Raw genomic sequence first — 24,432 nt, 5'->3', positions numbered from 1 at the left:
GCCACACGTGCGCACACCCCCCATCGGCAGATGCTAGCGAGAGACGACCTATAGTCTTCAGAATGTTGAGTCACGCTCGTAAACACAGTGACTAGCCTCTTTGCGGCGTGTGTGTGTGTGTGTGTGTGTGTGTTGGTTCTCTCATTCAGTTGGAATTAGATAATGTCAGTCTTATTGTCTTACAAAGAGAGAGGGAGAGGAACATGAGAAGTTGAGTGTATTACGTTACAAAGTCTTTCTTGATTAATGTAAAAAAAAAAAAAGACATTCATGGGCATCAATTCACAACAATTCCTCTTCCTCTCTTCCTCCTCTCTCCTTCTCCCCCCCTCTCTCCTCTCTCTCAGCCTCCTCTCCTCCTCTCTCCTCCTCCTCTCCTCTCCTCCTCTCTCCTCTCTCTCAGCCTCCTCTCCTCCTCTCTCCCCCCCCTCCCTCCTCTCTCTCAGCTTCCTCTCTTCCTCCTCTCTCCCCCTAGCCTCCTCTCCCCCTCTGGGATACAGACAGGAAGCTTGTTTTTTTTCCGAGCCGCTCTAATTAATTCTGTGTTAATTGAGGAGTTGTTTGTGAGCCTTCTGGTCTCAGGAGAGGTGTGTGTTCCTGATAGTCGTCAGCAAGCTGTGGAACGTGTGTGTGTGTGCGCTTACGGAGCTCAGGAGGGACTTTCACTGTGTTTATGAGCTTGAGACATATTCCAATCCACATGGCGTGCAGTCTAAAAGTGTGTGTGTGTGTGTGTGTGTGTGTGTGTGTGTGAGCGAAGAGTCCCCACCTCTGCATCATGGCCCTGGCAGATCCCCCCGACTCCCTCTCTCCTGAGGGGGACCCCCACCCCCCCTCTCTCTCCCTCTCTGTGACGGTGGTGGTAGTCCCTGGGCCGCAGTACCCCCTCCGAGCCTCCAGGGGGCGTTGCTGAGGCGGGTACCCTGACCCCCCACGGTCCCCTCACTCTCCACTGCCTACCATCTGTAGGGCTCTCCTGGCTTTGGGTGGCTTGGCTTCACTGCTTCTCTCTCTCTCTCTCTCTCTCTCTCTCTCTCTCCCCCTCCCTCCTTCCCTCTCTCCGTCCTCTGATTGGCTGGTGGTAGACATCGTGGGTACGTTGCGGCCTGACGAGAAGGCCATCATGACGTATGTGTCCTGCTTCTATCACGCCTTCTCTGGCGCCCAGAAGGTGAGCAGCAGCAACCACCGCTACCTTTCACCTCCCCCCCCGACCTCTGTGACATCATCAGGGGTGGCTGGGTTGTCACACGGGCCGGGGAACACGCTGACCAAACTTTGGGCCTTCACACACTTCAACAACAACAACAACAACAACAAGCAACTTTTCATTTTTCTCTCAATAACTGCCCAGTTTTCAATGCCGGACATTAAGCAGTGTTTCCCATAAATTTTACTAAAGTAAATTTGCTACAGTAAGTTTTGCTACAGTAAGTTTTGCTACAGTAAGTTTACTACAGTAAGTTTACTACAGTACGTTTTACTACAGTAGGTTTTACTACAGTAAGTTTACTACAGTAAGGTTTACTACAGTAAGTTTTACTACAGTAAGTTTACTACAGTAAGTTTTACTACAATACGTTTACTACAGTAGGTTTACTACAGTAAGTTTTACTACAGTAGGTTTACTACAGTAAGTTTACTACAGTAAGTTTTACTACAATACGTTTACTACAGTAAATGTGCTACAGTTAGTTTTACTACAGTAAGTTCACTACAGTAAGTTTACTACAGTAACTTTTACTACAGTAGGTTTTACTACAGTAAGGTTTACTACAGTAAGGTTTACTACAGTAAGGTTTACTACAGTAGGTTTACTACAGTAAGTTTTACTACCTTTATGGCAGTCTGCTCAGAGAAAGGGCTCCCAGTCTCTGGAGGAATAAGACTATGTATCTGACTCTGTATCTGACTCTGTATCTGACTCTAGGGATGGGACGATTATCGTTTTTATCGTTAATCGCGATAAAAACACCCGCGATAACTTAATCGTAGAGAATTTTAATTATTTGAATAATCGTCATAATCGTATGTTATGAATAAACTGTTTTTAACAAATGTCTGGCGCTATTTTTCAGCCTAGTCTACATTTCTTTTGCAGTCAAGTTAGCGACTGTTACTGTAATATAATTGCAATTCCTCACATGAGCCGCGCGCGAATATCCTCACAGAACTTGTCTCGCGCTATTGTTCAGCCTGCATGGGTAACGTTACTGTCAAGTCAGCCTTGTCAGTCAGTCACTAGGTAACGTATGCTAGCCTACTCACCATGGCTGGTGAAAAACTTTAGACGGGATACTGTCATTGGCCTTCCTTGTTATTACCAGGCGGTGACAGTCTATGGCTGCAAAAGGCACGGTCGCCCCTAAGCTTTAGCAAATATATTGTGGTTTACTTAATACTGTTCAGCACTTGAGGTTACATGCAATGCATGACTTGTGCTATAGGCTAAATACAATTATTAAAGCGGCAAGTAGCAAGTGTGCGCATCAAAGGCATTAGGCACGTAACATCCATGCTGTATAAACACATGACAACCGTCCGTTATTTCCCGAACTTTGCCCGAACCCCCTGCGAGGACCCGGGGAACAACGGTACGCTCCCCGCGGCTGCTATCAGACTGGCCACGGGAGTGAGTGTTGAGGGAGAGAGGAGACGGCAACCCTCGCTCGCCATAGACTGTATCCCTACTCGTCTCTCCTGAGCTCGGTTGTAACGTGAACCGTGGAATACAGGATATGTTAGATGCTTTACAGTAATTCCCCAAATGACCAGAAAAGGAAGTTAGATTTGTCGCTGGTCGCTTTTGACTAATTAAGTCGCCAAGGGGCTCTGGAAGTTGGCAACACTGGGAGTGCGTTCTTTAAACTTCCTCGGGTACGTTAATGAAAGGTGCTGATTGGCCGAAAAGGAATTGCTCTTTCTTAAGGACCCGGACTATGGCCAGAGATATGTGCCACTAGAATCAGAATTTGAATTACTGACTTAAAATGTCCTAAATATACAACAAAATCTAAGTTAAAGTGATTACAATGTGTTTTATTGGCATTCAAATATTATTATTTTTTTCATTCTCTTTTTTAATAATATCGTGGATCGCGATTATTTTGCCCACGATAATCGTGACATGACATTTTCTAATCGTCCCACCCCTATCTGACTCTGTATCTGACTCTGTATCTGACTCTGTATCTGACTCTATGGGAAACACTGACCAGTCCACAATCCTCCAGCTCTTAACACTTTTCTGATGGGAAATGGTCTCCTCCTTAAAACAACGTTTCAATGTGTGCTTATGTATTGTTGTGAATGTGTTTATATGCAATTACAGTGTATATGTGTGGTGGCCTGGGAAAACCCTTCACATGGTGGCATTTTGACATTTTCATTTTTAATATTTCCATAAATTAGAAGTTCTCAGCTATTCATAACTGGTTGAATGACTGAGATAGCCCTTTATTTTAAAAAGTTATGAGCATTTTAATGTATCATGTCAAAAAAAGTGAAAGTTTATTACTACCCCTTTCTCCTCCGGGTCGGGGGAGGAGCCTATGCAGATCGGCCGGTCTCGTTTGTCTGCTTGTGATGCGGTGTTAGTCTGCTCGCCTCGTCGGTATGTGAGGGACAGATCCATTTGTGTCTCTTCTAGTTAAGATGTTATTACTTTATGCTTATTGTGAGCATCAGTAAACTGGCAATAACACAGGTGGAAGTATCGTCTCTCCTTTCGCTCATGTGTGCGTGCATTGCTTAACTGAGAATTAGACACGTTCAACGTGACGTTGTTTTGCTAGCAAACTACCCACCACAAAAACATAAAAATAAGTACTTTCTCTTTTGTTTTCTTAAAATGTTTATTCACCATAATGTAGTATGGAGTTCAAAGTACTAGAATACCACATAATATCAAAATCGCCAAAATCGCGATTTCCATCTATTTTTGCTCTTTGCCACAAACGAACGCCAGCGACATCCGACGGGTTTTCCCAGGCCACCACATATATATATATATATATATATACAGTATGTAGTAAGTATTTTGTTATTTAACTTTGTATAGGTCAGCAGTAACACTGTAGACTTTTTGACTGTTTCTTTATTTCAGTTGGTAGTTTAAATCCAAATCAAGCCAGGGGTGATGTGGACACAAGCGGTACAGAACCAGAATGTCCTTGTTTGATATCAGGCGTGGCATGTTAGCTTTAAAACACACAAACGCAGCGTGGGCGCACAGAGTACTGAACTAACCACAGTCAGTCATAGCATGTCGCATTAGAGCCATACACTTCAAGTGTGGGTGTGTATGTTTTTTTTTAAAATAACCTGAGCTTGACCGTGTGTGTGTGTGTGTGTGTGTACGTACTGTAAGGCACTGCTCGTGTGTGGAGTTTGCGTGTTGTTCACCACACAGGGTTCATAATGAAAGTTAAACATTTAAACTTTTAAGCGGTGTGTCTAATATTAACAACATATTGGTAAGACCAGAGAGTGACACAGTACTTTAGTGACACGGTACTTTAGTGAGCACACATTTGAACTTTGCGACTTGCCTCTCGACGATTGAGCGGTAGACTAGCTTGACCTTTGAACCCATCTACTTTTTGATCCTGTTCAGACGTATTACTTTGACTGAACGTCGACAGGCATAAAGCCTCGCGACACGATCCTAATGCATGAGCTGGCTTGTCATAAGTGACATGAGTCTTCACATGTCTGCTTATGACTGTTAGTCAGGATCAGCCATATCCACCACATAGAGACATAACAACACTATGAAGGATAATAAAGTGGTAGATGGGGAGTAGACGCTCATAACATGAGACGATGCATTGTGCCTGCTGCTGCGTAGTTCACTCATGTATGTGTGCGCCCCCCTCCCCCCGTGGACGAGCCCATCCTAGACCCCCCGACCTGACGACTCTGATCTGTGATAGGCCGAGACCGCAGCCAATCGGATCTGCAAGGTGCTCGCTGTCAACCAGGAGAACGAACACCTGATGGAGGACTACGAGAAGCTGGCCAGTGATGTGAGTGTCTGTCTGTCTGTCTGTCTGTCTCTGCCTGTCAGTCTGTCTGTCTTTCTGCCTGTCTCTCTCTCTCTCTGTCTGTCTCTGTTTGTCTGTCTCTCTGTCTCTGTCTGTCTGCCTGTCTCTGTCTGTCTGTATGTCTATGTCTCTGTGTGTGTCTCTCTGTCTGTCTGTCTGTCTGTCTCCTCTGTGTCTCTGTCTCTCTCTCTCTATATGTCTGTCTCTCTCTGTCTCTCTCTCTCTCCATTTTCTCCTCCGATATGGTCTGTTCCCCTTTCTTCTTCTTCTTCTTCTTCTTCCATTTCTCCTCTAACGCTCCTCTCTCCCCCCCCTCCCGGGACAGCTCCTGGAGTGGATCCGCCGGACCATCCCGTGGCTGGAGAACCGGGCCCCGGAGAAGACCATGGCGGAGATGCAGCAGAAGCTGGAGGACTTCCGGGACTACCGGCGCGTCCACAAGCCGCCCAAGGTGCAGGAGAAGTGCCAGCTGGAGATCAACTTCAACACCCTGCAGACCAAGCTGAGGCTCAGCAACCGGCCCGCCTTCATGCCCTCCGAGGGCCGCATGGTGTCGGTGAGGAGGAGGCACACACGCACGCAAGCAACACACATGCACGCACGCACGCAAGCACAAACACACACACACACACACACACACGCACGCAAGCAACACACACACACACGCACGCAAGCAACACACACACACGCACGCAAGCAACACACACACACACGCACGCAAGCAACACACACGCACGCAAGCAACACACACACGCACGCAAGCAACACACACACACACACACACACGCACGCAAGCAACACGCACGCAAGCAACACACACACGCAAGCAACACACACACAGACACACACACGTATGCACGCAAGCAACACACACACGCACGCAAGCAACACACACACGCACGCAAGCAACACACACGCACAACACATATTGTTGTGTATATAGTATGTATATACACACACACAAGCGTGCAACACTCACTCACATTCTCTCTCTCTCAACACACACACACACACACACACCCAGACTCATCTCTCTCTCACACACACACACACACACACACACACTCATCTCTCTCTCTCTCTCTCTCTCTCTCTCTCTCTCTCACACACACACACACACACACAGACTCATCTCTCTCTCACACACACACACACACACACACACTCTCTCTCTGGGACCACAGCTAGGTGTATATGGTACAGTATTGGGTAGTCCCTGACCCTGGTTGTCCCTCCCTGCCTCAGGACATCAACGGGGCGTGGCACAGCCTGGAGGGGGCAGAGAAGGGCTACGAGGAGTGGCTGCTCAACGAGATCCGCAGGCTGGAGAGGCTCGACCACCTGGCTGAGAAGTTCCGCCAGAAAGCCACCATCCACGAGTCCTGGACAGATGGTACTGTTACCACACTATTACACTGTTATTACTACACTATTACTATTATACTACCACTATTACACTGTTATTACACTATTACTATTATACTATTACTACTACACTATTACTATTACTACTACACTTACTATTATACTATTACTACTACACTATTACTATTATAATATTACTACTACACTTACTATTATACTATTACTACTACATTACTATTATACTATTACTATTATACTATTACTACTATACTATTACTATTACTACTACACTTACTATTATACTATTACTACTACACTATTACTATTATACTATTACTACTACACTTACTATTATACTATTACTACTACATTACTATTATACTATTACTACTACACTTACTATTATACTATTACTACTACACTATTACTATTATACTATTACTACTACACTATTACTATTATACTATTACTACTACACTTACTATTATACTATTACTACTACACTATTACTATTATACTATTACTACTACACTATTACTATTATACTATTACTACTACACTATTACTATTATACTATTACTATACTATTACTACTAGTAACAAATCGTTAATTTTCGGAAAACTATTTACTGATCCTAATGATCCTCCCCTGCTGGGTTTAGTCAGTTCCTACGCTAGCGCTAACAACCGCCTCTCATAAGCCCAGTTCACATCTAGCGCTAACAACCGCCTCTCATAAGCCCAGTTCACATCTAGCGCTAACAACCGCCTCTCATAAGCCCAGTTCACATCTAGCGCTAACAACCGCCTCTCATAAGCCCAGTTCACATCTAGCGCTAACAACTGCCTCTCATAAACCCAGTTCACATCTAGGTTTTTCAATGCAACGCAACGCGTCCGCGCAGTTTTAGTTGCAGAGAAAAAACTTATTGCAACCGATGGGTAATTCAAGATCCGTGATGAGACGCAACAAGACACATAACAACGACTCATGTTGGGTTTACCCCGCAAGAAAAATGGCTGACAGCGACAGTGACATGCTGGCAGTATTTGCAGTAGCACTGATCAATAAACGGCAAAGACAAAACAGAGGATATATATATACGCTGCACTCAGATTCAGACTCAATTGTTATGACAGACCTAAAAGTTGAATAAAAAAAAAAGTTGAATAAAGCCAGCTAACCCAGGGCTTGACATTAAGCTTTTTCAGGTACTTGTCCTTCGGACAAGTGAACTTATCTTTTACTTGTCCGAGAGCTCAAGTTACTTGTCCAAATCTAAAGATTTTGAAAAAGCAATAATATGAATAATAATATATTATACTCTCACCGGCCACTTCATTAGGTACACCTTTTCAACTGCTTGTTAAACGCAAATATCTAATCAGCCAATCATGTGGCAGCAACTCAATGCATTTAGGCATGTAGACATGGTCAAGACGATCTGCTGAAGTTCAAACCAGCATCAGAATGGGAAATAAAGGTGATTTAAGTGACTTTGAACTAGGGCTGCACGATTTGGGAAAAAAAAATCGAATTGCGATTATTTGGACAGATATTGCGATTGCGATTTAATTTGCGATTATAAAAAAAATAAAAAAAATAAGGACGTTTTTGGAAAGTGTGGCCATATCTCCGGCTAGGAAGGTCGTATCAACGTGCAGTTTGTTTGTACGTCTTCAGGGGACTTAGAGGCTCCCTCCTCTAGCACCCCCACAGCCCGAGCTACGAGTGAAAGAACTAAACTTACATTGGGTTGCTTTATGTGATGGAGCATTACTAACCTGACTCAGGTGGTTTGTTTCACACAACCATCTAGGAAAGCTTAATTGGAAGCTGTTTGGAAAAGGGCAGGTACTTTCAAAAATACTTGGCAGGTGATTGGATGAATCTCTCTCTCATGGGCTAATTTCAGAGAGCATTACCACATGATGCCATCAAACTGTTAACTGCTCTTATGCCATCAAACTGTTCTAATGCAAGGATGAGAACTTAAAAGATATGAATTGGAACAACATATTTATGTATGAGTTTTTTAAACAGCTGCCATTTTGTTTCTCTCAAGTGTCCAAAAAATTTGAACAATTCCAATATGAAAATAAAATAGGACCTTTCTACAAACAATGTTATTTAATTATGGCTCAGGAGCAGCATCTAAATATTGCACATACTGCAATCAAGTTAAATAAAGTCATAATAAAAATGTCCAGTAAAAAAGAATAGGTCCTTTCTGTAAACATTGAAATAGATAAAGCTCTTCAACTCGTCGTAATGTATGTAAGTGCACGGCTCGACCGCAGATCGGTTGTTGTTGCATAGTACTCCACATTTTTCAGCTCCGTACGCGCGGGATGGAATCACATTATCTTTTATCCAGCGTTTGGATTAGTTTTTTAAACCCTTCGTTGCTCACAGTGTTAATAGACACCACGTCTTTAGCGAGGTAATGCGTGATGGAATTGGTTATTTCACGGTGCCTTCGTGAGCCCTTTTCATACGGTGTAACAGCCGCAAACGACTCTAAAACACTAGTTTGCTTAACATTAGACCGGGCTACGGGACTTTCACTTTACTCTCCGTTTCTGACCGTACACTCGTCATAGAGCTGCCCGTGGTACTTTTTCAAGTGCTGATACAGGTTTGTGGTGTTGCCTCTGGATGTAGCGACTGTTCCACGACAGGTCGTGCACAACACCTGTTTTTGTTGCACATCAGTCGTCCTAAACCCGAAATACTTCCATACAACAGAAGTGCTGCTTTTCTTCGGGACTAAATCGTCCAACGTTGCTTCTGGTTCTGCTGAAGCCATTTATCCACCATGAATGTTGCTAGCTACCGAAACGTGGGCGTTTCACGTGCGATGTTGTTGTTGTGCGTGTGCGTTCATTGACATTGACGTTCATTGACGTTGACGTTCATTGACGTTGACGTTCATTGACATTGACGTTCATTGACGTTGACGTTCATTGAAGTTGAATCCGACGCGCTGTATGACGTATCCCAAATCGCAGGCAAATCGCAGGCTTTGCGATTAGCTAATCGCATCATTTCAAATCGCGATTTCGATTTAAAATCGATTAATCGTGCAGCCCTACTTTGAACCTGGCATGGTTGTTGGTGCCAGACGGGCTGTTGCGTGATATTATAGTGTCAATATGGACCAAAATCTCTGAGGAATGTTTCCAGCACCTTGTTGAATCTATGCCACAAATAATTAAGGCAGTTCTGAAGGCAAAAGAGGGGGTCCAACCTCAAGGTGTGCCTAATGAAGTGGCCAGTGAGTGTATGTGTATGCAAATAACACATTTGACTACTATTGATTTGATAATGATGTATCCTTAATTTTCAAATGTATTCAATATTTTGTAATTATTTAAAAACGTAACCCCTAACCCTTTTAGATTAAGATTGGCCACAAAAGGGATGAATATCTAGGAATATTTACAACATTTTTTTGTAACTATAGTCTCTCCCCAATGGAAGCAATCTTATTTGCTAGCTTTTGGATAGTAGCCTATCCTATATTCAAATTGAGAAATCTATAATTAGTGTCATTCTGAAGTTCGTATTGCGATGTGCTGGTCTTAAAACTTCAAACCTAAAATATACGATCGCATCGAACTACATGAAAATAAGCGGCATTGAGAAGAAGCGAATACGCGTTCACGTGAATGGCACTAGTGACAGGAGACCCACAACACTATGGCTGCGTTCGTAAACTCGCTCTGGAATCTGATCAGCACTCATGGAATGCCTTTTGTCCAATCACGTCTTTATGACGTTGAACGCAGTGTGCGCTCTGGCGCTCTGAGCGAATTTACGAACTATGACGATAACGAACTACGAGAGACTGAAACAGCGAGAATGAGGCGCGGCATCGCTTTGCTTGCTATTTTTTTTTACTATTCAGATCGGAAGGAGGAATTCATGTTTGCAGATATTAATACATATTGATTTCTTTTTTTGTTTTGACTTGTCCATCGGACAACTGCAGGAGGAAGTCCACTTGTCCGAACATAAAATTTACTTGTCCCGGACAAGCGGACAAGCCTTAACACTAGGAGCGCCGCGGATCGCGACCTTATTCCATCGCGATGAGGTGTGCTTCAGCACTATGATAGAGAAGAGTGTACTGACGCACAAAGATCGCTGGAGGGCGATGTCACGCAAGAAGCGTGAACACGCAACACACCGCGGGGGAAACCCGATCTCTTTGTTCATTGATCGGAGAGCCATCAACCCTTTCACACATAGTTCCAAGTAATTTTCTTGGAATCCCAAGCTGTGTTGACCAGGTATCTGTAATGTTCACATTTATATATAACAGTAATAAATATAGCAATAAAAGACAGCGCTGTAAATAGTGTTATTCTTGCACAATCGCACCCACAACGTGCTATTGCCGTCCGGAGTTGATCAGCTCCAGATTGAACCAAAGTTCTTCGCTACAGAAACATTTTCACACAATGACAAACATGTGATGCGTTTTATATTATCTTCTTTGAACAACAGAACGGGACAGGCGCCAGAAACTGCCATAATATACCATACATATATCTGCCATATATCGTACCTCCGTTTTATATTGAGAAATATGATGATAAATACATATAGGGCGGAGCTATGATATGTGGTGTGTGGCTAGATATTTTCATGTAGCACTGTGACTGTGCCTATCTGTGGATTATTATTTATAAATAGTGGTCTCCTGAGAGGAGCGAGTCTTGATTTGTTTTATGCAACAAGGAAGTGAAAATGGTTACAGAAACACACCGTTGGGACGTGGTGGAGCGGGGGAAACCCGATCTCTTTGTTCATTGATCGGAGAACCATCAACCCTTTCACACATAGTTCCAAGTAATTTTCACCTTAGGTTTTTGTGAACGGGACGATCAGAAAGAGATTAGTTTACCACGAAACAAGGAATGCAAAATCAAAAAAACAACGCATTACATTGGCCGTCCTATGAAAATTGACAGCGCTGTACATAGTGTCATTCAATGCACAAGCACGTAATTTCAAACGATTTTGGTCGACAGCGAAATACATTATCAATATCTTATTATCAATTGTCAATATACTCTCTCCCTTCTTCTCCTTACTGTCCTGTCTGTCTTCACTATATCTGGGACTGCCCCACTCAGAAATATCCGTTCGTTATATCGTTGATGATTACAGGCATAATCATCGCCGACATCATTTTATTTGATGTACACATTTCACGGCAAGAGACAGTTTATTCTCCCAACAATTGTTTGTTCACTGCACAACATGAACACAGTGAGGATTCAAACAAACAAAATAATGAATACACTCTGCAATTGGCTACTACTACAACGTGGTCTACAGTGATATACAAAAAATACATTATATACAATATTATAAATATCCGTTTGTTATATAATATTCGTTGATGAACTACTTTGCTGTGGTACCTATGTAATACCGCACAGCTTGATAGGTACATACTGTGCAGTGTATCATTCATAACTGTACATAGGCTACACATATCATAATATCTTATCACTATTGCATGGAACTTGGGTGAATAAAAAAACTCAGCTCCAACAAATCTGAAGGGATTGGGAGACATACTGTACAGTTTATCATTTTCATAACTGTCTGTACATATACATATCTTATGTATCCCTATTGCTATATATAGCCTATATATAAACACATTATGTTACATACTTATCAGTCTTATACTGTATCTAATTCAGCACTGAAGCCTGAAGGTTGAGCACAGTGTGTGTCCCCTTGCTACCTCTGCTGATATAAAAGAGAATTGCAGCCTTGGAGAAAAAGATGGCAGCCGAATCCCGAGGCAAATACACAGACACACACAGAAATACTGCAAAATCGCTTTATACTAACTCGATTTTGAAAATGTAAAGATGCTGGGTGGTAGAACGCACATATCTAGGAAAAGTCATGAAAGGAGGGTCCTGAAATTTGATCGAGTGCAAAGGTAGATTTTTTTTTGTACTCACTGGTGCTGTTTAACACCTCACGGCTGCTCTAGTGTTAATGTCGAGCCCTGTAACCACCCTAACCCCATATAACAACAACAAGGGATTATCTATTGGCTACAGAGTGGTCAGTTTCATGTCACTCACAAAGATGTTCCCTTCTCTAGGTGAGAGTTTAACACTAGGAAAGCCGTGAGGTGTCATAGGGCACCAGTGAGTACAAAAAAAATTCTACCTTTGCACTCGATCAAATGTCAGGACCCTCCTTTCATGACTTTTCCTAGATATGTGCGTTCTACCACCCAGCATCTTTACATTTTCAAAATCGAGTTAGTATAAAGCGATTTTGCAGTATTTCTGTGTGTGTCTGTGTATTTGCCTTGGTATTCGGCTGCCATCTTTTTCTCCAAGGCTGCAATTCTCTTTTGTAGCAAGGGGACACACACTGTGCTCAAACTTCAGGCTTCAGTGCTGAATTAGATACAGTGGATACGACTGATAAGTATGTAACATAATGTGTTTATATATAGGCTATATATAGAAATAGGGATACATAAGATATTAGGGATGGACGGTTTCCAATTATTGAAACCGAAAAACCGTCAGAGAGTAAAACCGCGGTTTTCCGGTTAACCGAAAAATACAGTAAAAAAAAAAAAAAAGTTAAATTTTTTTTTTTCAAATAATTGAGCCCTACTGCTACAATACACTCATGTCGAACACCATTAAAACATCGTAAGCACAGTCGCAACACATTTAGGCTACTTAGTTTCACAAATATAAGTGGAAAGGCAGACTTTTGTAAGCTACACCATACATGAAAACACATGAACACTTAACACACCAGCTCTGCTGATCCAGGGTGCACGCCTGCACGGAAGATCATCTCTTGGAACAGCGTCTTCATTGAATGAACTGCTTTCTCAATATCTTGGTTCTTAGACAAAGTTTCAGCTGCTGCTCAATGTATTTAAATATTTGAATACTGCTCAATAATCACTGAAATATTAGACTTAGAATTATGCAGTGAACATACTTAAAGCTTTTCATAAAAACCACATGCCGCGAGACTGACTCGTCCTGAACTGTCGTAAGTCAATCAACAAAGAATGCCCCATCAAAATAAAAGTGCCCATGGTAGAGCTGTCAAAATAGAGCTTTCAAAATAAATGTACTAATACAGATAGAGATAAATACAGAACTACCTTTGCGTCACTAAGTGACCGCGTATCTTCTGAGACATGCGTTCTGTCATCACTTTCAGTAGCGCCTTCACACACAGTGGCGCTTTGCACAAACACTCTTGATCCGTATAGCTCTTGTTTTATTATATTGTGGTTTAGTAAATACTGCACTTGGAGTTACAAGTAAATAAATAAATAAAGTTTGATTGATTGATTGATATCAAATCAAATCACATTTTATTTCTATAGCGCATTTCTCACAAAAGTGACCCACAGAGAGCAGCGAAAATGATCTTATTAAATGTAAGCGAGTAATTGTAAAAAACCTTTCCTATCTACCAATAACTGAAGGCAACTATCTTTCCCATAGAGTGATTCGTTACCCTTAAATATAATCCCAATTAGATATTAATCCTCAGTTATTCTTCACAACTGACCAAACCTCTCACTCATTGCGCGGCAGATTCAGACTGTATCATTGTTATTTTCACACACGACAAACATGTGACATGTTCCAGTTTTATTCTTATTCTATTTTATTCTTCAAAAAAAAAAATAAAAAAAAATAAATAAATCCGGTTTCAGACGGTTTTGATAAAAAACCGTTTCTATTTTTAGAAACCCCGGTTTTCGGTTTAACCGAAAAACCGTCCATCCCTATAAGATATGAGAAGATGTATATGTACAGACAGTTATGAAAATGATAAACTGTACAGTATGTCTCCCAATCCCTTCAGATTTGTTGGAGCTGAGGTTTTTTTTCACAGCGGGTTTACCCAAGTTCCATGCAATTGTGATAAGATATTATGATATGTGTAGCCTATGTACAGTTATGAATAATACACTGCACAGTATGTACCTATCAAGTTGTGTGGTGCATGCATAGCTACCGCAGCAAAGTAATTGCAATAACCTACGTTTGATTATGCCTGTACTCATCAACGAATATTATATAATGAACGGATATTTATAATATTGTATATAATGTTTTTTTGTATATAATGTTATTGTATAATGTTTTTTCTGAGTGGGGCAGTCCCACTCATATGACATACGTGTGCACGTGTGCAGATATTGATAATGTATTTCGCAGAAAGTAAATCAAAATCGTGTGAAATGACGTGCGTTGTGCATTGAATGACACTATTTACAGCGCTGTCAATTTTCAAATAATGCAATAGGATATATATATGAATTTACAGAAACACATCATCATGAATGTGTATTACACGCTTACAAGCTTACAGCAGTCGCCGGGCTGATGTTACGGCCGGCGTGAAGTTAAAATAAACACGACAAATAAACACGACAGGTTTTGTGCATCTCTGTGAAGCTCATAATTATAATAACACAATATTGCAATATTTATTACTATTATTTTTGTAATATAATAATAATCAACCATCATTCGTTAGTAATGAAAACTCCCGCAGTCCTGATCAATCTCCTCTCCACTTTACACATTATATAACCAAGATTTCTTTTGACATCACAACAATGTCAACACAATCACAACAGAATCTTATTTTATCCAATCAGGTTTTATATTTTGATTATGACATCATGTCTTTCAACATTGTCACACTTTTCATTACACACATTAGCGGCATCAAAAATGATGGGCTGGGCGTGCGAGGGAGCGTGCTTATTCTGGCAGATTGTGAAATATTAAAACCAATAACATTCTGAATGATTTATCATTCTGTACTCTTTCATGTATTTTCTTTCAGCTCTTTTCACTAATATAGGTGAAACTAACTATAACAGGTTGCGGCACATGAACGCTCCGTGCAGGTACGCGCTCCTGTGAGATCATTCAAGTTTCAAGTTTATTTGTCATTATACCAAATACAATTATATAATGTAATCAAAATAAAATAATGAACATATTCAGCCATTCCATATAATCACAATATAACAACCCCTGTGAGCAGTTGCAGGGGCTGACGTTACCGGCGAAGTTCACGACAAATAAACAGACTTTATCACTTTGAAGCTCATAACTATGATAACACAATATTGCAATATTTATTACTATTCTTTTTCCCTGCTTCTCTGCGCTTAGGAACTTTATGCATTTTTAGAGGTAGTGATCTTGTCATTTTCTCTTCTTGTGTGACATCGCCATCCAGCGATCTTTGTGCGTCAATACATACTCCCCCATTGTGAAGAGTGGTCGTGTGATTCGACATCTCGTCGCGCTAAAAGTAGGTGAAAAAACGTCGCGCTCGTAGTGTTAAAGAGTCTTGCCTACCTGTTAGTTTGCAGTCATCTTTACCACAAAATGCAAATTCCTGTTTGGCTAGGAAACGGGTCGTATTAATAAGGTCCACTCTGCTTCTTGGCAACAGATGAAGCTGGTCTGTGCTATTTGCTGATTGGCTGAAGAGAAACAGCAGACGTTCAGTCAAATAGTCAAATCGCAGGGTTTCAAACCCGCTGCAACTGGAGTCCTAGATGTGAGCTGGGCTTATAGATAGACTCACGAAAGCCTCAACTCACCAACTGCCGAGGAGTTCCCGGGAACACTCACCATCCAGTGTGCCGAGTGTTGTAGTGTTTACCTAGCAACAACACTCTGGTTCAGTGACATGAAGAGTCATATTTGATGCGTTTCTGGTGAAATAAATTCACCCGTGGCACTCTGGAATGATGACAGTTTGTGAGCTTAGAATGATACGGTTGTATCTCCGTTTAGGGCAGTTCAGAGATATTGAGCGTCAACGTTTTTACATTCCATTATGTTTTGTGAGATGGAACCTTTGTATTTTATTAATTACTAACTCAAAAATGTCAACATTTTTAAAATAACACACACACAGGCATTAATAAACACCATGGGTCAGATTATGTAAAAAACTCAATTGACAAAAATGGAGATAGAACCTTATAATTCTAACGTCACGAGTTGTGCACCCCCCCCCCCCCAGGTAAGGAGGCCATGCTGATGCAGAGGGACTATGAGACGGCCTCCCTGTCCGAGGTCAAGGCCCTGCTCAGGAAGCACGAAGCCTTCGAGAGCGACCTGGCCGCCCACCAGGACCGCGTGGAACAGATCGCTGCCATCGCCCAGGAGCTCAAGTAAGGGAGGGAGGGGAGAGGTGAGGGGGAGGGAGGGGTGATGGGGAGGGAGGGGTGAGGGAGGGGTGAGGGGGAGGGATGAGGGGTGAGGAATGGATGGTACAGGGGATGGAGGGGGGGGGGGGGGGAAAGAGAGAGAACAGCTGACCATGTTTTGAAGGCTGAGGTAAAAGAGAGAAAATAACTGTGTGTGTGTGTGTCTCAGTGAGCTGGACTACTACGACTCTCCCAGCGTCAACGCCCGCTGTCAGAAGATCTGTGAGCAGTGGGACGCCCTGGGGAACCTCACCCAGAGCCGCAGGGAGTCTCTGGAGGTAGGCCCCCCCCCCCCCCCCCACACACACACACACACACACACACACACACACTCACACTGTCAGAAACGTGTACACACTCTCAGAAACGTGGACATTGTCTCCCAAACTCACACACACTCACAAACGCATACACACTTTCAGAAACGTGTAGGAAACCCCCCCCCCCCCACACACACACACACTCCGAAACCCATACACACTCTCAGAACCTCATACACACTCAAACACACTCTTACACACTCTCAGAAACCCCCCACACACTCTCCGAAACCCCCCACACACTCCTTTGCTAAAATAAAGGTGAACTAAAAAGACAGTCGTGTCCTCTCTCCGACCCCTGACCTTTGACCTCCCCCTCCTCCAGAGGACAGAGAAGCAGCTGGAGTCGATTGACGAGCTGTACCTGGAGTACGCCAAGAGGGCGGCGCCTTTCAACAACTGGATGGAGGGAGCCATGGAGGACCTCCAGGACATGTTCATCGTTCACAACATCGAGGAGATCCAGGTAAGACTGCCCCCGCCTCAGGCCTGCTTAGGTGGCGTAGCGGGTTAAGCGTCGACCACGTAACCGCAGGGTTCCCGGTTCGATTCCGGCCGCGGACATATCCTGCATGTCATCACTTCTCTCTCTCTCACCCATCCTTCCTGTCTAAATCTCTACTGTCTCTATCAATGAAAAGAAAAATAAGAGTGGGACTGCCCGGAAAATAACGAAGAACTTAATAAAGAAGAACTTTAGATCACAGAGGTCCAGAACTTTAGATCACAGAGGTCCAGAACTTTAGATCACAGAAGTTCAGAACTTAAGATCACAGAGGTCCAGAACTTTAGATCACAGAGGTCCAGAACTTTAGATCACAGAGGTCCAGAACTTTAGATCACAGAGGTCCAGAACTTAGGATCACAGAGGTCCAGAACTTTAGATCACAGCAGACCAGAGCTTTAGATCACAGAGGTCCAGATATAAAACCAGTTCTCAGTGACTGGAATGGATCCTATATTTTGAAAATAAAACCATTATGTCACCAATGATTTAGGCCGGTGACTCATAATGACCTTCAGTGTTCATCTAATGAACCCCCATTACAATATACACTGATAACTTTGACATATGTTTTGTTGTGATATTGTTTGCAGTCCCGCTGTACTCTGTGTATGTGTCAATAAAGTTGACTTTGAATGGAACGGTGCATAACTGCTCTCTTTTCTTGTCTATCCCTTTCTACTTCTCTCCTCATTTCCTCCTTTCTCTTTCTACCTTTTAATCACCTCCCTTTCTTCTTCCCTCCACTCTCTCCTCCTCCCTCACCCCCTCCCTCCCTCCCCCCTCCTCTCCCCCTCCCTCTCCTCCTCCCTCCCTCTCCCCCCCCTCCTCTCCTCCCCCTCCCCTCCTCTCCTCCCCCTCCGTCCCTCCATCCCAGGGTCTGATAACAGCCCATGAGCAGTTCAAGTCGACCCTCCCCGAGGCGAACAAGGAGCGCGAGGCCATCCAGGCCATCCAGGCCGAGGTGCAGAAGATCGCCCAGTACAACGGCATCAAGCTGGGGGGCAACAACCCCTACACCACCATCACCCCCGAGAGCATCGACAACAAGTGGGACCAGGTGTGTGTGTGGGGGTGGGGGGTGGGGAGGTGTGTGTGTGTGTGCGCTGCCTGTCATTTTGCTGATCCAGTGGAAAGAGCTGTTTTAGCCACGTGAGTCTCTGGGCTCACTGGTGTGTGTGTCTGTTTGTGTGTCTGTTTGTCTGCGTGTGTGTCTGCGTGTGTGTGTCAGTCTGTCTGTTTGTGTGTCAGTCTGTGTGTGTGTGTGTGTGTGTGTGTGTGTGTGTCTGTTTGTGTGTCTGTTTGTGTGTCTGTTTGTGTGTCTGTTTGTGTGTGTGTTTGTCTGTCTGTCTGTGTGTGTGTGTGTGTCTGTCTGTGTGTGTGTGTGTGTCTGTCTGTCTGTCGTGTGTGTGTCTGTGTGTGTGTGTGTGTGTGCATGTGTGTCTGTCTGTGTCCCATACCTCCCTACGTCAACCAACAAAGTGTTTGTATTGATTTGGCTGATGCCAGTCTTTAGTCGGGGGTGTGTGTTGACGGGGAGGATTACAGAGGCTTAAGCTCTGATGCAGAACAGCCTGCGTCCGTCCGTCCGTCTGTCCACCCCTGTTTGTGATGGAACCCTACCAGGCTCCCCGCTGCCGCCTGTGTGACCCTGTGTGGATGCTGACCCGTGTTGACGGTGGCGCCCCCTGTGGTGTGTGTGCAGGTGCAGCAGCTGGTGCCCCAGCGGGACCAGGCCCTGCAGGAGGAGCTGGCCAAGCAGCAGTCCAACGACCACCTGCGCCGCAAGTTCGCCACCCAGGCCAACATCGTAGGACCCTGGATACAGACCAAGATGGAGGTACTGCTGAGCACGGGGGCTCCATGGCCCAAGGCTGGTCCAGTGGTCCATCTGCATCTCAGAAATCTCATCTCAGAGTTGTTTGAACTAGTCACTTCAAATTTAAGAGGTAGTTATCGGCTGTTTATTTTCAAAAGTGATCTAATACAACTGTTCCTAATTACACACACATACAAAAACTCCAAAACCCAGAAGTGTTTCTGCCCAGGGCTGTTCTGCTCTAGACTAGAGGAAGCAAAAGATGGCGGACGTTTCAAAACAGGAAGTCCAAAGCTGATGTTTGTGTTGCGGTTCCTCCGCTAGGAACTGTGTTTACCACCTCAAATTAATTAATTTATGCCCAGCCAAATCCATGTTTAGAGGTAGCTAGCTAACATGACATTGATCATACTCGTAAGACCTTTCACTTTTCCAAAAATGCCGGTCGAGAGAGGACGCTGGCGTTGCTTGTTTTTGCCGCTTCTCCGTCCCGAAAATTGAGATATACTTGCAGTATAGAGAGTAGATTGTCCTACAAAGACATTTAGATTTAGTCATCCCTATTAGGGCTGTCCCAAACGACTATTTTTCTAACGATTAATCTAGCGATTATTTTTTCGGTTGGTCGATTACTCTAACGACTCATTTAACGATTAGTCTAACGATTTTTTTTTTTGCTGTTCGATTAATGTATCACTTAATTTTCCCAAAAATAATGGCTGTATTGTCTCTCTGTTTAACAGTGTCTTTATAAAGCACTCTGGGTAATAGCTGGCCATCAGGGTTTTTCCTGGCTCAAAATGAGGCGGAGGTGTGTGAGAGAAGATTATTATATGTAAAAGACATTTTTCTACATTTAAGATTCAAACTTTGGATATCTAGGGCAAAGCTATACAACATACACATTTAAATGATTACAAAGACCTGATTGCTCTCTTTTCTCTCGGAATGGACTAAGCCATCTAGAACAGTTTTGGACTTTTGTGTTTCCCCAGACCCAATACTCTAAGACCAGACTAAACCAGTTTGTGGCTATTGTGTTCCTTTTTCACCTTTGTGTCCCTAGGAGAAAGTGGGGGCCGATTCCCCCTTAACCTTCATCCCCCATCATCTTCCTCAATGTACAAAACCACACCCATTGCTCATGATTGGTTTAGAACTCAACCGAGGGCGGACTTGTTACCTGAAGGCATAAATACTGAGATGAAATGAATGAGCTGGACTTTTACGAGGAACTTTGAATCGTTCAGATGCGTCTGACGAACCTGTAAACTTCCTCCTTCTGCAGAAGAATATTAAATATCTTTTCTTATACTTCTTGAAACGAAACAGGCTGCCATTATTGAATAAATTTGCTCTTACAGTTGGTACCAGTGGTGTTTGACATCGGGGGGGGGGGGACCCATGAAGCAGGGCTGTCTGGGGGTCCTTAAACATCAAACACTTAATTTCTTGCATTCTGGTGAATTGATATGCACCAATTTGTGCCCTTTCTGCATCAATTTATGGTGGAAATTTCATTATTTATGTAAAGGAAAACACAATATTCAGGCACCAGATGACCATTCAAAATATAATGTAATATAATGCAATATAAGGCTCTCAGGCATTCTGTACTTTCAAATATGTATTCTCCTTGAGCAGTCAACATCAACTATCAGCTATTTTGCTAGAAAAAACTAAAGCTAACTTATTTGCGAAACAGCGCCCCCGCCACCATTTCGGCGCAGTAACTGCAGTTTTACAGAAATCCACCGAGTGCCGCTTGTAGAAAATACGACGGTCAGTTTGTCGAGAGCTGGAGGCGGCCGCCTCATAATTCTCTATGCAGGAAAAACCAGAAGACAAGACATACAAACTGTGGTGAGCTACATTGCTTGTGTAACATTAGCTAGTAGCCTCCTCCATGTTTCCACTGGTCGCAGCCATGTTGACGCACCGACGCACATTACGCAAGTCGACGTATTGACGTAGTCGATTACGTCGACGCGTCGTCCCAGCCCTAATCCCTATACTTTCTTTTATTTATTTTGGGGTTTCTTTTTATTTTACTACTCAATCTTTTCAGTGTAAAGCGTCTTTGAGTGTCTAGAAAAGCGCTATATATGTCTAATATATTATTATTATTATAGGAGATCGGGCGGATATCCATCGAAATGAACGGAACCCTGGAGGACCAGCTGACCAACCTGAGGGAGTATGAGCAGAGCATCATCGACTACAAGCCCAACATTGACCAGCTGGAGGGAGACCACCAGCTCATCCAGGAGGCCCTAATCTTCGACAACAAATACACGGCCTACACCATGGAGGTACGTACGCCACCTCAACCTCACTGCTCTGCCAGGGGACTTTGTTACCTAGCTTTTTCAAATGTATCTGGGGGGGAGGGGGAAAGAGGGTATTTTTTTCCAGCAATGGTGTGAGGTACAGTTTGAGGGGATAATCCCTTCTCAAAGTCAAACACTCCCAGCACACCGACTGATACAGAAGACCAACCAATGGTGGATGTGGAAACTAGCCCTAGAAATGAAGCTAGCCCTAGAAATGAAACTAGCCCTAGAAATGAAACTAGCCCTAGAAATGAAACTAGCCCTAGAAATGAAACTAGCCCTAGAAATGAAACCAGCCCTAGAAATGAAGCCAGCCCTAGAAATGAAGCTAGCCCCAGAAATGAAGCTAGCCCTATAAATGAAGCTAGCCCTAGAAATGAATCCAGCCCTAGAAATGAAGCTAGCCCTAGAAATGAAACCAGCGCTAGAAATGAAGCTAGCCCTAGAAATGAAACCAGCCCTAGAAATGAAGCGCGGAGTGAGGGTGATCCTCCGAGCGGTTTACAGGGCTCCCACGGGTCCTTGAAATCCTTGAAAGTTTGTGAATTTGAGGAAAAAAATGTCAAGGTTTTTTAACATAGACATGGGTCATTGAAAGTGCTTGAATTCCTCTCTCTCTCTCTCGCTCTCGTCTCTCTCTCTCTCTCTCTCTCTCTCTCTCTCTCTCTCTCTCTCTCTCTCTCTCTCTCTCTCTCTCTCTCTCTCGCTCTCTCTCGCTCTCTCTCGCTCTCTCTCTCTCTCTCTCTCTCTCTCTCTCGCTCTCTCTCTCTCTCTCTCTCTCTCTCTCTCTCTCTCTCTCTCTCTCTCTCAAAATAAATAAATATATATATTTAAAAAACTTAATTTTTACGTAATTATTGTAGATAAGTCACATTGCTTAACTTCACAGTAACTTTACGCATATTTCACAATATATTGTTTTGCTGTGCTGTGGTAGAGAAGGCAAGAGACCATCTAGTCAATAGTTCCTATTATATAAATTCTCATCTAGATCTGTCTCAAACTATACCGTGTTGGGTCCTTGAATTTGAGGGAATTGAGTCTTAAAAGTCCTTGAAAAGTGCTTGAATTTGATGCGTGTCAGAAGGTGTGGGAACCCTGGGTTTAGAACTCGGGAAGCAGCAGAGATGGTCCTAAAACCTGACTGGTGCGAATTTAAAATGCAATTTATCGTTCAGAACATCTGGCATCTGGCCCGCAATCAAGACCAGCAGCTTGCAGGCCTTCAATCCCACACTGGGACAACATTAGACCCTTCCCATGGTCTGTTGGTCTTCCCCCATATTTACAGAGAGGATAGTCAATTCAGTTGGAAGGGACAGACCCCACCCCATTCCTCTGAACCCACATAATGGTCGTCTGGATATAATTTACCATAGTCTCCACATGCCTTTCATGTGGTTCTATACATCAGTATTTAGTCTGCTACTCGATCTGGAGTAAACAAGAGTGATCAAAAAAGAGAAAGAAAGAAAAATAATTCTTCCTTCTTTTAGCATAGTAACTGCCAATGGCCCCCTGGTCTGAGCATAGATGACTTCTTCTTGTGATGACTGATGGATAGATGATTCACTGACTCAGACAAATGTATTGTGCTGGAAGTCTCTTTGGATAAAGGCGTCTGCTAAATGCCAAAAATGTAAATGTGAAATGTAAACCGAGTGATCTCAACAAGTTCCCACGGATCCTCGTGCACGTCTTCATTCCCTCAAGTCCTTTTTCACACCCTGTCGTCACCAGGAATCTAATGTCTTCATCACTGTCAGCACTGGTTATGAATGAATGAATGAATGAATGAATGAATGAATGGTCTTTTATTGTCATTGATATAGTACTGGTACCATACAACGAAATTTGGGAAATGTGGGCCCTATCCTCAACAGCCTCAACAGCTTCAGTTCCCTTAGGGAGTTCAATATTTGAGCTAAACAAGAAAACTCACGGAGATACGGGGGGCGGCTGTGGCTCAGGAGGTCGAGCCGGTGTTGAATCTCAAGGTCACCTGGTTCTGCGGTTTGATCCCTGGCTGTCCTTGGGCCCAAAAAATTGTTTAGCTCACAATGAGCTGGTGTGTGAACGGGTGAATGAGAGGCCACTGTACAGCACTTTGGAATAAGGCGCTATATAAGACGTGCAGCCCAAGTAGTTAGATAGATAGCGGCGATAATTATTCAAATCGCTCAGATCGGGGCACTTATGGAGAGGAACTACGTTGGCCTCCTTCCCGGCTTTGGGAGTGGAACCACTCCCAGGGTCAGTCTCCCTGGAGTAACTTAAGGCTACGTGCCTAGTGGTGGTGTTCCCAGGTGGGATTTGAACGCATGACCTCCTGATCACCAGTCCAACTCACTATCCACTAGGGGTGTAAATCACCAGCTTCATCACGATACGATATTATATCGATTTGTTTGTATGACGATACAATGTTTGACGATATCACAATGTCAGTCATGATACGATTTCGATTCGATTCGATTCAAGATCGATATGACGATATGATCGATATGACGCGATATCATGTTGTGTGCGTGTGTGTGTGTCTGTTTGTGTGTATAAGTTGTATCCCCTCCCCGACCCTACCATGCCCCCCCAAAAAACACACGTTAGCTGCTTTAGCTTAACTTCTGTTAGCATGCAGTGTTGTGAATATGTGTGTCTGTGCGGCTAGTTGGCCTGTAGCAGCCCAGTGGACGTGGAGGTAGATGTGTGTCCCTGTGGTGGGCTGTGAGGAACACACGGTGCTTGTTGTTTGTTTTATTCGCAAAGTTATT

The 24,432-nt window shown here is 43.4% G+C and overlaps 1 protein-coding gene across 4 annotated transcripts in view; it reads left to right on the top strand.

The window, feature by feature from the left end:
- Nucleotides 1-24,432, top strand: part of actn4 (actinin, alpha 4) — an 84,801-nt gene that overhangs the window by 47,967 nt on the left and 12,402 nt on the right. For 3 of the 4 annotated variants that reach the window (XM_080532104.1, XM_080532102.1, XM_080532105.1), the window contains 9 exons: nt 4,935-5,027; nt 5,371-5,601; nt 6,291-6,438; nt 16,498-16,648; nt 16,854-16,962; nt 17,330-17,470; nt 18,387-18,569; nt 19,215-19,349; nt 21,461-21,640. In XM_080532104.1, coding sequence (XP_080388230.1) covers nt 4,935-5,027; nt 5,371-5,601; nt 6,291-6,438; nt 16,498-16,648; nt 16,854-16,962; nt 17,330-17,470; nt 18,387-18,569; nt 19,215-19,349; nt 21,461-21,640 — 1,371 coding nt within the window. Of the gene's footprint in view, nt 1-1,085; nt 1,172-4,934; nt 5,028-5,370; nt 5,602-6,290; nt 6,439-16,497; nt 16,649-16,853; nt 16,963-17,329; nt 17,471-18,386; nt 18,570-19,214; nt 19,350-21,460; nt 21,641-24,432 lie in introns of all 4 variants that reach the window. The other variant, XM_080532103.1, reaches the window with a different exon arrangement.

This window comes from Nansenia antarctica (genome assembly GCF_963989245.1).
Source record: "Nansenia antarctica genome assembly, chromosome: 5".
Classification (NCBI taxonomy): Eukaryota; Metazoa; Chordata; class Actinopteri; order Argentiniformes; family Microstomatidae; genus Nansenia; species Nansenia antarctica.
The sequence above is the reverse complement of the archived record's forward strand: the minus strand, read 5'-3'. Positions and strand labels throughout refer to the sequence as shown.